The sequence below is a fragment of the Equus caballus genome, chromosome 26 (genome assembly GCF_041296265.1).
Source record: "Equus caballus isolate H_3958 breed thoroughbred chromosome 26, TB-T2T, whole genome shotgun sequence".
NCBI lineage: Eukaryota > Metazoa > Chordata > Mammalia > Perissodactyla > Equidae > Equus > Equus caballus.
Window position 1 is genome coordinate 23,402,538 of NC_091709.1, and position 17,539 is coordinate 23,420,076.

Consider the following 17,539-nt stretch of genomic DNA (forward strand, 5'->3'; position numbering starts at 1 on the left):
ATATTTCACTTCTTGCAGAGCAGACGCATAAACCTATCTTTGTCTTCTTTCTTCTCAGGCCAATACTATTTTGCATGTAATAGAAAAATTACCTTTATTTCTGAATAGCTGATTTGTCTTTATCAGCTTTCCAGTAACAGTTATTATAAATTAATTCAATCATGAAAATTATATCCCTTTACTGAGAACCGATAATTTTGACCTAAGTACCAAAGATTTTCAGTCTAAATTTAATGTTTCCATATGTCTCATAAAACATTTCTTTTCATCTTTTGTCAACACATTGGGATGACAGAATCTTGAATGTGACCCAGAATGTCATTACGTAGTCTAATAAATCTTTTTTTATTTATAATTATGATGTTCTTATTAATAAGATATTCTGGGTTGTATATTCTGCTTGTTTTCAACTTTCAATCACTGATTTAAAGAACATAATTTTATCACTGATTTAACAAGCACTCAGGATCATCAGCTACCATGTGGTCATCATTATGGGCACACACCACTATGCTGGAGTGTCTGGGATAAGAGCAGCAGTATGTAAGACGAATCTAGAACCTCCTATTCTAAACAGAGTCATGTCAAAACTTCTTGCTCTATGTTTGGAGAAAAATACTGTCTGCTTTTATCCTCCTGATTGCAAAACAACATTAGATATCACTGTTTGTTTTACTGGCTACATTATATTTTTCTTTTGAATATGATACAAAGTTCTTCTATTTCTAAGATTCATAAAACTTTTAGTAGACTCCAGAAAGATCTCATCAAATACTGTGAAACGGCAGAAAAAAATTAAGAGTTTCACTGTGGGCAAGTTTAAGGGAAAAAACACAGAAAGACAGTTCTTTAAAATCTCCTTTAGATTGATAGGTTTTTCACTCATCAATCAATTATTCGCTTATTACTCTTTGCCAGTCCTTGTGCTATGGATTATATACTAACCAATTATACAGTAGTAAATAAAAGACTCTAATTCATGTCCTTATGGAATTAGACATGAGGGGCAGCACATTACACAAACACACAAGCAAATAACTACAGTAACTAATTTTAACAAGTGCCAGGAAGAAAAGGGTACTATGAGGGAAAGAACACTGGGGTGGGCAGTGTGGTGGGGAAGGAGTGGGCAAGGGCAGGAAGACTGCTCTGAGAAGTCACTTTTTAGGAACGAGGGCAGGCAGGTTCTCTCCGTGAGCTCCTACACACACTCTCGCTAGGCATGTGAAGTCTAACTTCTCCATACTTCACTTCCAACCCTGATATTTTGGGTTGCAGGATAGAGGGGAATTCACATCCCTAATCTTATTTATTTATTCATTTTGAAAAGAGGTATGGGTAGGGCGAGAGTAATAGTTTCACTTCAGACACGTAGTTTGAAGTACGTATGGGCTATACACGTGAAGATGTCTGAATATTAGCTGCATGTATAGACGTGTAGCCTGGGGGAGGGGGAGAGGAGGCAGAGGGAGGAGGTCTGCTAATTATCAGCATATAAAAGGCCATAAAAGCCCAGACAGAGCGAGGGAGGATGGAATGCCTACGACACAGCATGCCAACATTAAAAAAAAAGGAAAGAATAAAGGACAAAGAAGATTAGCAGGACTCATCAGAGGCATTAGGAAAACCACTGCATGAATGCTGTCATCCTAAGGGGCTAGTCTACAATTTAAACTTTCAAAATACGGCAAAGGTCACACAGAGAAACATCCATTTCCCACAGTGGTTACAACAGCTCTGACATGAGCCACCCGATCTGAATCCCTTCTGCATCGCTTGCTTACTACGTATCTTTGCAACTTCAGGGCAACTTGACTTGACTTCAGAGCCTTCCGTTCGCTGCGTATAAATGGGGATCCTACTGCTTACCCCTCAGTCCTGAGGAGACAGCTTAGCTATGAGAGACGCTCGATTATGCTTAAAAATAGGTAAAGTAAGGGTTTCCAGCCTTCCTAGTCATTTCTATAGGCATTTTAGCTATTCACTATATCACTAAATAGGAGAAAATAAATATTAGTCTTTTCCTATTTAAAACTTAGATGAGCATATATCTCTAGCTGAACTGACAGAATAAAACACATAAGTAACCTGCCCAAGGTCTCACAGTTAGTAAATGGGGATTTGAATCCAGATAGTCTGCCTTTGGAGTGTGTGCCCCCACGTGGAGTTTTTGGACCTTAGGGGCACAGAATTAGGAACCTGCCAGCCTAATCACTATCCCTCAGCTACCCTGCAGCTTCATTCTGAGCATCAAGAGCAAACATCAATCTGAGCTCTGCTGCTTAGACTACCAAGTATTCTTCTTGGCACGAATGGCAACAACTGTAGTTTGGGCCTCTTGAATCAGATTCTGGCACAACGATTTCAAGATTAAAAAATAAAAATACAAAATTGCTCTTACTAGTAACATTTCAGAACCAGTATGACACTATAAACTTAAGTATCTTGCCAGAAAAACCCAACTTTAGTGGCAGGGTCAAGATTCAAGGCCAGGTCTGAGTCTAGGGCCCACAAGCTTAATCCCTAAGCAGAAGTGGAGCAGTGGCAGATGTGTCCAGATGCAGAAAAGCAGTCTTCCCTGTAAACATACGAGGAGGGTGTTAGTCTAGCATGAACACAGACTGGGAGAAAAAAGGGAAGAGCTTTTCTAAGTTTATAATATCTAACTCATTTAATCACACACGTTTCTGACAGAATAAAAAAAAATGGGGATGTCTTTATGAGCAGTTGCATTAATCATTACATTTTTGCATACCAAGATGGGTCAGAAACTTGAAAATTCTTACAGCTTTCTGGTAACAAGTGCCCATGAGATCTGGCTGCATGCCCATCCTCAGACTACAATCCCTCGTTTTGCTAAAATCCCTTTCAGTTCAAGCTCCAGGATTAGAAGACTCCCCAGGACATTACTTGATGGTCTTAGGTGCAGCTCAAATAGTTAATCTTCAATGTGGTATCATCTTTAATTACTAGATAGTCTTCTCGGTGACCAACTTTGTTACCTGCCTACTCAATGTCCTTTGTCCCTTTCTTTGTAAAATGCTAATTTTATCTGGCGCAGCTTCTCTTGAATGGGCAGTGAAATATGTAAGAAATTGTTAGGTGGGACTTCAGGAAAAGCTCCTTTTTAGATGCAGGACTGTTGGCATGCACCTTTTGTCAGATGTCCTTTCTTTTTTGTCTGAGAATAGAGAAGCAATGGTTGGAATTCCAAGAGCCACCTTGGCTCAAGAGATGGCTCTGAAGATGGAAAGCGTGTGTTAAGGAAGGTGGAATCCTGATCATGGAGCTACCATACCAGCTCCAGACTCAACTTTGTTTTATATGAGAGATATAAATATCCATTCCATTTCATTTCATTCTTATTTGGATTTCCCATTACATATAGCCAGACCAAATTCCTAATGGATATTTCTTCCCAAATGAAACTTGTGTATGATCCAGACTTTTAACTCATCCCAGACTTTAGAATTAGAAAGCTTAACAAAGTTAAAAGGGAGGGAAAGTCGGGAGTAACTGAAACGAGGCTGCCATAATTTAGGTAGGGATAAGAATCTAGAACCTGGCTCCTCATATATGGGTGTTAGTTAAGTCAAAAGTCTTAACTACATGTGGTTAGCCTGGTTTCAGTTATTTTTCTTGTAAACTATTCTATAACTTAAATTTATCACCAATTAAACCCATTTTCCACTTCCATCTTGTCCTGTTTCTGTCCAAACAATGAGGTTTTACTATCAGAGCCATTTTGAAAGTGTTCAAATTTATTTAAACTGACATTAAAAGGCAGTTAAGGAAAAAAAAATTAACCTTCCACCTGTATTTCCAAGTATATCAAAGATAGCTGAGCCAAAGTCCAAAAGTTAAATTAGGCTTTGTATTTAAAAGTGCTCTTTTAGTCAACAGCACTGCACGATGTTTGCCACTGTGGGACAGAGGCTAAGGCCAGACTGAGTTAGTTATATACAGCTTCCCCATCACAAGTGGCGGGCCTCTTTACTTTAGCGGAAAGATGATGGTGTGTCAGAAACAGGACCCAGGAAGAGCTGTTGACAGACTTTGAGTAGTCAATAACCAGTCTTGACTTCCAAACTCAATCAAAGATTTCATATTGAGATTCAGACTGTCCCCTGACTACCGACCGTGTGAACACCGTTTCGGTCAAAGACAGAGAATCAAGGAAGAACGAGATTAAAAGTAAGCCTTGTGTACACCAGTGCCTTAACCAAGAGAAAATACCTGAAAATTTCTGTTGCTGGAAAGACTACTAAGGATCTGAATTTGGGTCTCCTTCTAGAAAAGTTCCTGGAAAGTTCAACAAATTAAGGGAGAATGAAGTCTGAGATGGACTATACAGTCTGAGATAGACTAGTAAATATTAGTAGTGCTTACTAACCAACGAGCAAAATCAACTTAAACTGAAAACTTAGCATAAGAAGAATGGACCCCGTCTTATAAAAAAGTTTATCTCCATAGAAAAGAAAGAAACTCAATTGTCAGAGGAAGGTAGAAATGCTGTAAGAATTATTTGCACCGTATTTTGGCACAAAATGAAAACAGTATGAAGTAAGAGACTGGAGTCCTGGATCTTCGTCCCCTCTGGTTTCATCTCTGACCTTGTTACATTACAGCTGAGTTTCATTCCTGGCTCCAGATCACCCTGGGCTACCTTCCCCCCAGCCTCAATAGTTTTGGGAATGGTGGTAATTTGGTCACTAAATAACTTTTGAGATTTTAGCATAATAAACTATGATGGTTATTAGAGTATTTGATCATACATGCATAAAAAAGTTTATAGTGTCCTAGGGCCAAGGAGAGACCGTAAGTATTAGGAAGTTTATGCATTTCTTTCCTAATCCTGCAAGTACACAAGTTATTCTAATGGTGAATTATAGGTAGAAAAAAAAATCAATCTTGTGAACACTTTAAAGATTTGAGTCCTCAAAGTACATTTCTTAGGTCCTTGGAATATATCACCTATGGCTTGGGAGTATACAAAACGCAAATACTCTTTTCCTTTTAATTACCATAAAGTCACAGAAAAAAGGAAACTTACAGGCATGCTCAGAATACGAAATTTCTCTGACAAGATTAGACTGTCTTTTGTTATTCTCTTTCTTCTCTTGTCCTCATTTTATAAATACATGCATGCAGACAGCTTTTAAACAAGAGGCCATTTGATTAGACCAGTTTTGAGTCAACGTAATCAACAATGCAAAAGGTGTAAAATATTTTTGTTTACTACAAATGTGTGGACTAAAAATTAGCCAAATTGTTACTATTCCTCGAGAATTTTTAACTAGTCTATTAGCAGAGAGAAAAATAGAATGCTTTAGAACAAATTTAGCAATCAGTAAACTAAGAAACGCTGCAACAGCAACACTGCCATACTTCAACCAAGTTATACCAAACTAGTAAAGTTAAATGTCATATTTTTTAAAATTCCTCTTACATTGTGACATTTACTGACTGGCACTGCATTGAGAACATGGTAGGAGAAAGAAAACTTCAAAGACACTTAAAAAAGTTTACTGACAGACAAAAAATATACCTTATTTTTTAGGTATGTGATTATCAGTTTTTTTCACTGATATTTAAAAACCTGTATACTGATATGAAACGTGAAATTTTGTGGAATTCACATTTTTATTTCCTTCCTTTTTTCCTACAATATCTTATGATATTACATTAAAATGGTTATAATGCACTAGACTGTCACTGCAGTAAATATGAAAATGTATATATTTGCAAGAACTATCAGATAAATTGAGAAGAAATTTAAATTCTAAAATAATATTTCTCACAAAGGTTTAATTGGCATTCTAAAATATACAACCTTGAGTGTATAGAGAGTATAAAATGAAACAGTTCTAATTTAAACTGAGAACTGCTTTTGTCTTTTAAAGATAACCATTATTTCAACAACATAGGACTTAGATCACACTTATACATTGAGATAGATGTTACCAGAGATGGAATATTTATAAAGATGGTACCTGAAGAACATCTGTATATTCTCTATCAAATAACTGAGAACCAGTTAAAAAGCATATTTAACAAAAGGGCTAGAAAAGCAATTATGAAAGTTTAGGTTTCCGTGGAAAAATTCTATCACAGCATGAACACCACTAATGATGATTTAGCAGGAAGCACTGCTTAGAAAAAGTTGGCTGACCTAAAAGCAAGGATAGACAATTAGGATTCAGAAAAACAAGCTGCTAATATTAGCCCTAACAATTAAAATAACTACTGACAGTAGATCGATGGAATTGAGATCACATACACCAGAACCAGATGGCCAGGCTTCAAAGCCCAGCTCTGTCAATTACTGTCCTGCTACTTCAAAGCCCATGTCTTAGGTCTCGGAGGTTAGGTTCCATTACGTTTAAAATGGATAAGCCACCCCAGAGCTATTTTGAGTTAAATAAGATAATCCACGTAAGGTGCTTAATACAGTGCCTGGCACAGAAGCGCTCACAGTAAATGCCTGGCACACAAAAACAGCTTGCCATCACCATGAGAGCAGCTGTGAGCAGTCCTACTATTCAGCCTTCAGTTTCCTTCAACGTAAAACACAGGTTTGGCTGGATCATTAATCTAAAATTAAAATCCACAACGTAAAAGAATACACAGGGCTAACTCTACTTCCAAAGAACATAAATTTAGATCTTTCCCTCAAATGTGATTAAGGACATGGTAATTTAAGTGCTACAGAAGAATCGTACTTTTAAGTCATCCCTTTGAAATTAGTTATCCATTTATTAAAGCCAAAGTTATACGTATTCTATGTAACCCATAGGAAATCCATGATCTCCCGTCAATTATGTTCACCAACTACAACTCTTCAAGAGAGTATATAATGGCAAAACTATCATAACCAATATGATCTTAAATGGAAAGATGAATGTCCTATAGTAATTAACTCTATTATGTTTTTAGTGGTCTACTTATGGCTATTATTTGACTTTTACTATAGAATATCTAAAGATACTAATTTGGTGCCTACAACAACTTCTGAACAACAAGTCCTTATAGGAATCTCAAGGCAGATAATCCTAATTTTTTTTTTTACTATAAGAACATTTCATATCTCCTACTTAATAAACAAAAAAGTAAAGATAATAAAATTTTTCAAATACACAATCCAGGAAAAAGAATGAAATGCTGCTTTGAAACTGTCCAAAATCTAAAGGTCTAACAAAATTTCTCTATTGATACATTACAATTTAAAATTCAAAAGAAAGGCAAACTTTTTTATTGCAGGAATATTAAGATTCTTTTTAGTGCAACTCAAAAATATTTTTTAAAAAATCAGAGTTTTATCATCACAACATCAAGATTAAAGAAACATATCCTACTTCTTTCTTGGGGGCAAACTACTGATACCCATAGACTGATGTTAATATACAGTTACGTACACCAAATCCAAACCAATACATTCAATACAAACACATTCAATGACAGAGATTTCTAAAAATGTCTGACGAACACTTCTTCATATACTCTTAGAGATACTATCAAGAAATTTTAAAAACCTTCTTAGTTTTTAAAAATTATTAAAAGTGTGTGTGACCGCTGAAAAGAGGTTATCTAAAAACTTAAAAATGGTTTTCCAAATAATAACATAACCACTGGGGAAAAAGAATTCCAGCTCACCTCAGTCAGGTACTAGTGTGGTAGGCCAAAGAGAAAAAATTATATTTGTCCATCAGTGTAAATGTTTGGTTACCATAGTTCTTAACATGGAAAAAAACCAAAACCATACACACACACAAAGGTCTGTTAAACTCTGACAACTTAATAAGCTCTCAAACCAGAAAACATGCTTACCAGTCAATACTCATACCTCATTTTTCTATTAGCAAAAATGGGTTTAGTACTGTGGGAATTAAACAACAACAAAAAAGATATGTCTTAAATTCACAGCTGTGTTAATTTTAGCTTCATTTCCAGAAACGCTTAACAGATCTTCACATTTCACACGCTTGGCACAATTTCCAATCATTCAAGAAATTTTAGTTTTACCTTAGAATAGTTCAGCATAAAGTAGTTGAGTAAGGTTCATGCATAACATGAATCTATACTGTGTCCTTACCGTCAATATTTAGCTCAAAACAAACGTGGCAGAAGGAGAGTGTTTCCTCGTCTGTTCCCAGTTTACAAACACTGCAAATGTTGTCATCATTCAAATCAATGTTTACAAACTGCTCCTCTTCGTTCATAGTGCCCCTATTAAGAAACAGAAAAGGAAAGTTACGCAGTTCCAAGAACTTGCCATTACGGCAATATCAGGAACTTCTAGGAAAAGAGAGATGCTGTTCAGTTGACCTAATACAACCAGCCCCATCAAACAGGCATCGCCATACTTGCACCTCAATATCATACTTTGTGCAAAGACACAAAGCTAGTAAAACTTAAAGCCTGGCCCCCAGGGACACTATGCCCAAGTGCCTTTTTGGTTCCATCTCTCACATGGTTAAGGGGATCTGAAGGAAAGCAGTCTGCAGGTATTCTAGTCCGCCCCTTCACCCGCGACCAGGCACAGAAGGAGCTCAGCAGCGAGGCCATTTCAGCAGCCGGGGGCTGTCAACCTACTTAACACTGTTCAAGGCAGGAAGAAAGACCTGCTAGGGACCCGCTTTGCTAACTTCATTGCGGGAACCTCAGACGCGTTTCGCTAACTCCGCGTAGCGAGGTTTCCCATCCGAGATCCGGGGCAGGAAGAGGCACGTGGAAGAGCGACCCCCGGCGCGGCCGTCCCAGCGGCGTCCACAGCACCCGCACGGAGGGCCGGGCAGCACCCCGGCAGACGGCGCAGCCACGCAGGGCCGGGGGTCCCGGAGCCCGGCCGGCGGAGCGCCGCGTCCCCCCACCCCAGGCTCCCTCCCTCTCAGGGCGAAGGCGTCCGCGGGCCACGGCGGCCGGTCCACCGGGACCCGGCGCCTCGGGGGACCCCGCCCCGTCTCCTGCGTTGGGGGCGCGCCCCCGCTCCTCAGGGTGCCGTGGACCCGTGTCCGTCTCTCCGTCGGGGAGCCCCGCGCGGCGCGGAGGAGCGGGACTCAGAGCGCGAAGGCGGGGGGGCCGGGGGCCGGGTCGGGGGCCGCGGCGCGGGGGTCTTTACCGTCCGGCTCCGCGCCCGCCGCCGCCGTTCCGCGCGGCTCGGGCTCCTCCACTATTGTTTCCGGCCGCAGCGGAGGCGGCCGCAGTGGAGGCAGCTGCCGCGCGCCGGGCCCCGCCCCCTCCGGCCGGCGCCATCCCGCGAAGGCTCCGGGGGGGAGGTGGCGTGGCCGAGGGCAGAGCTGCGCGTTCGCACGGTGGATGTGGGCCCGCCTCCTTCCTCCCGCACCGATGCCAAGTGCCTGACTCGTATTTTCTCGTGATGCCGCCTCTCTTGGTCCGGGTCTTGTCCCGTTCTCTGGAACATGGCTCCTCATCCCCCCCTACTCGAGGCACGAAGATGGAGGAGTCCGTTACCACCTCCCCCTTCAGCGTAGTGGAAACTACTGCCCCGGGGTGGGGGCCGCGAGGAGCGGGGCAGAGGTGTCGAGTTGGTGTCAGAAGGGGACAGAGATGCGTGGGTAGGACTTTGAAATCTTGAGACTGAAGCGAAGTAGTATCACTGAATGTCATTAGGTGCCAATTGAAGTCTTTAGTGAGGGAAAAGTTCATGTTTCAAGTTTCATAATTTAGAGGTAATTTTAAGTACAGAAGCTTATTTTTTACAGATTATTTTTAAAATGGGGCACCCCTCCCCTATAATATGGCACATTCCATGCACGCTCCCGGGTATAATCCCAGAGCTCCACCTCTTATTTTAGGTCCAGCTCCTTTTAAAAACTTTGGTCCTTAGGTGTTTTGCCCACCTTGCTTGACATTGTAAGCTGTTTTGGTTTTTTTTTTCCCTTAGTTTATGGTTCACGCAATACTTTCACTTACGTTTCCCATTGTAATCCTCACAACAGCCTAGACAGGAAAAAGGGGAACAGTTCTCTCATTTTGCAGTTTAGGAGTGACTAACTCAGATTATCAATTGGTTAGCAACAGAGCTGAACCTAAGGTTGCTAGAATCACTGTCATTTTCCAGAGCATCATAAGCACCTGTACTGGTTACAGTCACAAATAGGGGACAACGTTGTCAAGCTACGTGTAACTGATGGTAGGAACGGATTCTACAGATCTTAGGAATTTCTACACCAAATTGGCGTTTGACATAAACCATCAATACCTCAGAAAAGTGATCTGCGTTCTTGCTACTCACAGCGTAGTAGATGAACCAGCAACATCGATAGTGCCTGGTACCTTGTTAGAAATGTAGAGTATCGAGTCTCATCTAAGACTTCCTGAATCAGAACCTGCGTTTTATCAAGACTTCCAGGTGGTTCCTAAGCACATTAAAGTTTGAGAAACGCTAATTGAAATAGTAAAATCTGTGCTTTCTCTTTCAATATCTCATTCCAGGTAAATATGACTAAAATGCTTTGCATCCTGGATTCTAACCATTTTTTTCAATAAATGTTCTTTCTAAAATCACTAAGAATTTCCTTGTAACAAAATAGTTCTTTTCAGTTCTGGGTTCTCTCTCTGTGGCATTTTACCCTGTTAACTCTCCTTAAAACTCTCTCCCCTGTTTTTTTTTTAAGTGAACTTATTGAGGTATACTTTACAAAAATGATATTTTCCCATTTTAAAAGTACAGTCGATGAGTTTTGACAAACGTATACACTTGTGTAACCAGCACCCCAATCAAGATATGGAACATTTCCACAACTCCCAAATTCCCTTGTTCCTCTTCCCCAACATCTGATATAATTTATATCACTAAGGGGAAGTTTTACCTGTTTGAAAACTTCGTATACATAGAATTAAACCGTATGTATTCTTTTGTGCTTGGCTGCTTTTGTTCAGCATGTTTTTGGGATTCACAATGATGTTTTCTACCGGTAGTTCCTTTTTATTGCTGAATAATATTCCACAATATGTTTATCCATTCACTTATTGATGGACACGAGTTATTTCTAGTTTGGGGACTATTATCATAAAGGTGTTATGAATATTCATGTAAAAGTCTTTCTGTGTACTTATATTTTCTTTCTTGTGGGTAAATACCTAGAAGTGGAATTGCTGAGTCATATGGTGAGTATATATTTACTTTTAAAGGAAATTGCCAAACTGCTTTCCCAAGTGGTTATACCATTTTACACAGTTAGGACTATGTCTTCTTGATGAATTGACTCTTTATCAATATATAACTTTTCTTTTTGTCTCTAGTAATATTTCTTCTCCTGAAATCTGCTTTTGCCATTATTAATATAGCCACTGCTGCTTTCTTATGATATTTCCATGTGTATCTTTCCCCTTCTTTTTATTTTTACTCTCTCTCTGTCTTTACATTGATGTGTGTTCTTTGTAGACAACATAGTTGTGTCTTGCTCTTTGAATCCAGTCTGACAATCTCTGTCTTAATTGTTGCGTTTAATCCATTTACATTTAACATAATTATTGATATAGTTGGAATTAAGGTTACCGTCTTGCTATTTGTTTTCCATTTGTCCTGTATCCTCTTTGTTCCTTTTCCCTCTTGTTATGTCTTCTTTAGAGTAGTGGAGGGGTGTTTTGGTTTGTTTTTTTTTGTTCAGTATTTTGTCTTCTCATTTTATCTCCTCTGTTAGCTAAATTTTATATACATATGGATCGATGGATATATTTATGTATTTGGGGGAGGTAAAATATCTGAGGTTTAGTAGATTCATCTTTAACTTCTCACAATCTACCTGAAATAATATTATGCCATTCCATGTAAACTATAAGAAGCTTACAATAATAAATTTCCCCACTCCAATCATTTATTGTTGTTATATATTTTACTTCACATGTGTCATATACTCCAAATACATTATTTTTTTCTTAATCAACTATATCTTAAATAAATTTACAAAGAGAATAAAATCTCTTTTATATTTACCCACATATTTACCAATTCCAGTGTTCTTCATTCCTTTGTGTATACCCAGATTTCATCTAGTATCATTTTACTTCACCTGAAGAACTTTATTATTTTTTGTAGTTGCACTCTGCTGGTAACAATTTCTTTCAGTTACTGTTTCTCTGAAAATGTCTTTATTTCACTTTCAGTTTTGAAGGAATGATTCTGTAGATATAGAGTTCTAGGCTGATGACTGTTTTTACTTTCAGCTTTTTAAAGGTTTTCTTCCATGTTCTTTGGGATTGCATTGTTTCTGAGTAGAAGTCAGCAATATTTGTTAACCTTTTCCCTTGGATATTAATGTATTTCCCCCCCTCCCCTGCATGTGCTTTAAGATTTTCTCTTAATTATTGCCTTAGCCAATTTGATTATGATGTGTGTTGCTTGATTTTCCTGTGTTTATCCTGCATGGGGCTTGTTGGGCTTCTTGAATATGGGGTTGATATTTTTCATGAAACATAGGAAAAATTGGTTTAATCTTCCCTGATATTCTGGGATTGCAATTACACATATGTTAGATTGATTGATATTATCCCAGAGATCACTGAGGCTCTGTTCATTCGGTTCTTCAACATTTTCTCTCTGTACTTTAGTTTTGACAGTTTCTATTGACTAGTCTTCAGGTCGACTGATCTTTTCTTCTGCAATGTCTAACCTGTTCTTATATTTGTCCAGTGAAAATTTCATTTCAGATAATGTGTTTTCAACAAAAGAAGTTCTGTTTAGTTCTCTTTGATAGTTTCCGTTTATTTCCTCAGTATCTTTGTATTTTCTTTAAAATATTGGATATATTTGTAACAGCTATTTTAAAATTCTTACCCGCTAATTCCATTATCTCTGTCATTGCTGCCTATTTCTATTAGCAGACTTTTTCGCCTCCTGGATATGAGTCATATTTCCCTGCTTCTTATCTGATATGCTTTGAATGGATGCTCAACATTGACAGTTTGATATTGTCGAGTATGGCGGGCAGAATAGCTCCCCAAAGATGTTTATACCCTGGTGCCTGGATCCTGTAAATATGTATGTAACATAGCAAAAGGGACTTTGCAGATATAATTCAGTTTATGAATTTTAAGATAGGGAGGTTATCCTGGGTTATTGGGGTGAGCACAATCTAATCACATGAACCCTTAAAAGCAAAGAACTTTCCCCAACTAAAGTCAGAGAGATGCAGCAGAAGGAGAAGTCAAAGTGATTGGAAGCATGAAAAGGACTTGAGCCACTCATTGCTCTAGGAACAAAGACTTGGACCCTGGCTGACAGCCAGCAAGGAAATGGAGATTTCAGTCCTAAAACTGCAAGGAACTGAATTGAACCAACAAACTGAACGGGTTTGGAAGTTCATTCTAACACCCTCCTGATACCTTGATTTCAGCCTGGTAGGGTTCTAAACAGAGGATTCAAGTGAATTACGCTGCGCCTGCACTTCTTACCTACAGAACTGTGAGATAATACATGGGTATTGTTTAAAGCCATTAAATTTGTGTTAAGTTGCTATGGCAGCACTATCAAACTAATACATTGAATGTCTGGGTTTTTCAAGAGTGTTGGGTTTTGTTTTGGGAGGCTGTTACTCTAGTAGTTGGTCAGCTTGGTCCTTTTGAAGCTTTTTTTTTTAAACTTTGTGTGATCTAGACTTTTTGTTACAAAGATTTTCTAGTCCTCTCTTAAGGAGTGGCTTAGGCTTTCTATTATATATCACAGGTCTTCAACGAAGTTTCTGTACTCTAGTTGGGTAAAACTCAAATGACTCCTTTCCCTGTGAGTTCTAGCAGTTGTTCAGTTTATAGTTCCTCAGCAATTCTTATTTCTCTGGTAGTTAATTTTTGCCCAACCTCTTGGTGTCTCACCCAACACGCACACAGCTTAGTATTCAAGCAAAGACTTAAAGAGTATTCTGAAACTCTTTCTATGTATAGTTCTTCCTTTCTAGCACTCTTTACTGCAAGTTCCAGACATCTCATACTCCCTAAACTCAATCTTTGTCCCCTAACCCACCTTTGCTTGGCTCTCCCTATGTGGACCATGGTCTGAAAGTTCCTCCAGGTAAAAGACTGGGGTGATTGTAGGGCTTACCTCATTTGTTTCCTTTCTGTTTGGGATCACATTTTGCTCTGCCTATGTTCCAGTGTCTAAAAATAGACAATTCATACGTTTTGCCCTTTTTTCGAACTTTTAACAGCTATTCTGGTATTCTTTACTTCATCCTGGCTAGGATCCCTTGTTATTTTGTTGGTGGATCCTTCATTCACTGAACAAGAGCTCCTTCACAGATCTCTTTGCTTCCAATGTAGTTTTTTCAGTCCATCCTTTACAGTCCATTCTGAAACAAACACGGAGGAAATCTCCTTCTCAAAAATTTGTCATGGCTTCTTGCCTTTCTCATAACAGTAATACATAAAACTGTTTAGCATTAGACAATTACAATGGACTTTCCAGTTGACTATTTCATTTTATAAAAGCTAACTTATTTACTTGGATAGTCCAGGATTTTCTCTTTAACTAACTGCAATACTTTCTAATCTAATAACTCAGTAAAATGTGCAAAAATGTATTATAAACTGTATGGAGATATACAAAGATTAGTTGTGTAATTGGTTCTTGATCTAAAATAAACATTACTGGGCTGGTCCAGTGGCGCAGCGGTTAAGTGCGCACGTTCCGCTTCTTGGCAGCCCGGGATTCGCCAATTCGGATCCCGGGTGCGGACATGGCACCACTTGGCATGCCATGCTGTGGTAGGCGTCCCACATATAAAGTGGAGGAAGATGGGCATGGATGTTAGCTCAGGGCCAGCCTTCCTCAGCAAAAAAGAGGAGGATTGGCAGCAGTTAGCCAGGGCTAATCTTCCTCAAAAAAAAAAAAAAAAGTAAGTAAAATAAAATAGACATTACCTTGACTTTAGGCTTAAATCAGTTAGGAATCCCTTCAGATGTAAGTCATAGAAAACCTGATTGGTAGTATCTGAATCAAGTATGGTTTTATTTGTTTCACAGAACAAAATCAGAAGAACCAACTGCTGGCGGTGGTACGTAGCTCGTTGTTGTCAAGACTACCCTCTCCATCCCACAACTAGAAGGACCTGCAACTAAGATATACAACTATGTACGGGGGGTTGGGAAGATAAAGCAGAAAAAAAAAAAAAGAAGATTGGCAACAGTTGTTAGCTTAGGTGCCAATCTTAGAAAAAAAAAAAAAGGACTGCCCTCTCCAGAACTATTCTGGCTTTCCTCTCCAGAGTGCAGAATGGCTGCCCTACAATTAAGCAACATATTTTCTTCCAGGCAAGAAGACAGAGAGGGAAGAGGTAGGGAGAAGTGGAAGAGGAAGCTGGCTTTTTCATTTTTGCAAGGAAGGAAAAGCTTTCCTGACAGACCCCAGCAGATTTCTGCTTATATCTGATCACCAGAACTTATATGACAACAGTGGATTCTAGAAAAGTGAGTATTTACTTTTTTCAGCCTCTATGACAGAAGGCAAGGAAAAGGGATTAGGTAAGTAAACCAACAATGAGTGCTGGAGAGTTTACACAATTTTCTTTATATAAAAAGTGAAAATCACTTTTATATCTGCTATGGTGAAAAAATCCTTATTCATCATTCAAATGAATGTCTACTACAAAAATTTCTCTAATCTTCTCACTTTTCTGAATCCCCGTAACTCTTATTCATGCCACTACTATTTTTGAATTTTTTTTCCTGTTATCTTGGTATTTTCCCCTGTCTTTGCTTCTCTTCATGTGTTATCTCATTCTCTGCTGTTGTGGTGTGCTTCATCATTTTAGCCTGAAAGATTGGTACATGCAGCCCTCAAGGCTTAGAGCCTCCTAGTACCATAGCCCTAAATTCACCAGAAGCTCAAGTTGTGTGTATAATCAATTGCATTATCATTTCCACTTCTTCATACCCTCCCTCTGTCATGCGACCTTATAGTTCACTACAGTGGGCAGAATGTATTTCCCCACACCAATGGAATATTAATGAACATGACATGAGACCTTAAAGGTGCTTGCATGGTTGAGCTTGGCTTCTTGTGTGTCTGCCACGTCATGAGAAAAACTTCCCCCAGATAGTTGTTGACCTGAGGAGAACATGAGACATGAAGCAGACCTGGGCCCAATCTGCAGCCTAAAGCTAGGTAGGCCCTGCTGACCTATAGACCCCACGATAGATGTTTGTTGTAAGTGCTAAGTTGTGGGTCGTTTTGTTATGCAAAATATTGCACTGATAGCTGTCAATACAGTGGGATTCTAAATGGCCAAGTTTAATTAATATGCTCATTCCTGAATCAACTGTGATGGCTAATAGTTTAATTGGCCAGGCTTGGATTACATTCCCACCACTTCTCCAGAGAACTGAGGTTGGCTCAGCAATGGGGCTACAGGGACTAAAATGTGATCTCATGATACGAGAGAAGAGTTTCTCCAAAGCAAAGAGGTTGTTGTTACCAGAAGAAGGGAGTTGGTTTGAAACATAGTAAATAGGTAAAAACTATCTATCATAGTCCACTCTGGTGCTTTTTATACTTCAGTATTCAAATTGAACAGTGCGGCAGGCGTATTTCAGTTTTGTTGATCCATTTTCTGAAAGTCTAATCCTTCTAAGAGTCTAGACGGAGTCTAGTGTTGCTCTATGGGAATCCTAAAGAAAATACCTCTCTTAAAATTATGTCCCCTCTTAAGCTTAGACAGGCATCCCTTTGAGATTTTGAGATACAAATATTTGCATTAAAGAGATTTACCACCTATAGCTTCAGTAATGTTGACATTATGGGCAAGCTGTCTGCTGATCCATTGTCCTGTTGTGCAAGCAGAACAAACCAAACCAATTTCCAGTCCATGGATAAATTCACTGTTGGCATTGCTGGGAGGAGATTGGGAGTTAACTACCAAGCTATTGATTTTTTTTCACTGTGGGCCAATTCACTCTTTAGTAATGTGGACAATTCCCACTGTTAAATTCAAGGTGACAAAAGAAAAGTTTAGGATTGATGTCTGAAGTTAGAAAAGAGTCTGTTTCATAATATTTTACCAGAAGTTTATTTTTATATTTCATTCCATAAATATCAGATGTCTAGGTGTGGAATACTCAAGCTAAAAGTTGAAATCCAGACATATTTCTGAGTTAGCTATTGGTGTACCCATCGAGTTAGAAATAACATTTAAGATTTCAGAATTTTAAATTTCCAGAATTTTCTGTAATTCAGAAAGGTTTGTTTATGAGAGGTGATAGATTAAGGGTAAGTGGAAAAGAATACACATTTTTGTTTTTTGAATTTCTACTGAACATGTTACTTCTCCACAAAAGTTTAATTAAAATTTTAAATATTTTTTCATTCACTCAATCTTTTGTTTATTCACTCAACAACTTTTTATTAAATACTTATTATGTGTGACATACTGTGCTAGATATTATAGAGTAGAGAGCAAAACAGCCCCGACTTTTGAGAAATTTACCGCCCAGTGTAAGAGACAGGCATGAAGTAATTGCTTTCGGAACGGAGTTTTTAATGGCATTGAAACGTATTTGCATTTTAATTGCTGTAGCACTGTAAAGA

At 38.8% G+C, this 17,539-nt stretch overlaps 1 protein-coding gene and 1 long non-coding RNA gene across 3 annotated transcripts in view; one reads left to right on the forward strand and one right to left on the reverse strand.

Moving 5' to 3' along the window:
• C26H21orf91 (chromosome 26 C21orf91 homolog) overlaps window positions 1-9,493 on the reverse strand; it is a 34,872-nt gene extending 25,379 nt beyond the window's left edge. Inside the window, exons 1-2 of one of the 2 annotated variants that reach the window (XM_023629901.2) lie at window positions 9,119-9,493; window positions 8,093-8,226 (exon numbers count right to left, since the gene is read on the reverse strand). In XM_023629901.2, the coding sequence (XP_023485669.2) occupies window positions 8,093-8,226; window positions 9,119-9,252 (268 nt within the window). In that variant the 5' untranslated portion in view covers window positions 9,253-9,493. The remainder of the gene's footprint in view (window positions 1-8,092; window positions 8,227-9,118) is intronic. The other variant, XM_023629902.2, reaches the window with a different exon arrangement.
• The window catches only part of LOC111770761 (uncharacterized), a 200,220-nt gene that overhangs the window by 154,453 nt on the left and 28,228 nt on the right, over window positions 1-17,539 (forward strand). The window contains exons 9-10 of the long non-coding RNA XR_002804151.2: window positions 14,980-15,011; window positions 15,268-15,423. This is a non-coding gene — a long non-coding RNA (uncharacterized lncRNA). The remainder of the gene's footprint in view (window positions 1-14,979; window positions 15,012-15,267; window positions 15,424-17,539) is intronic.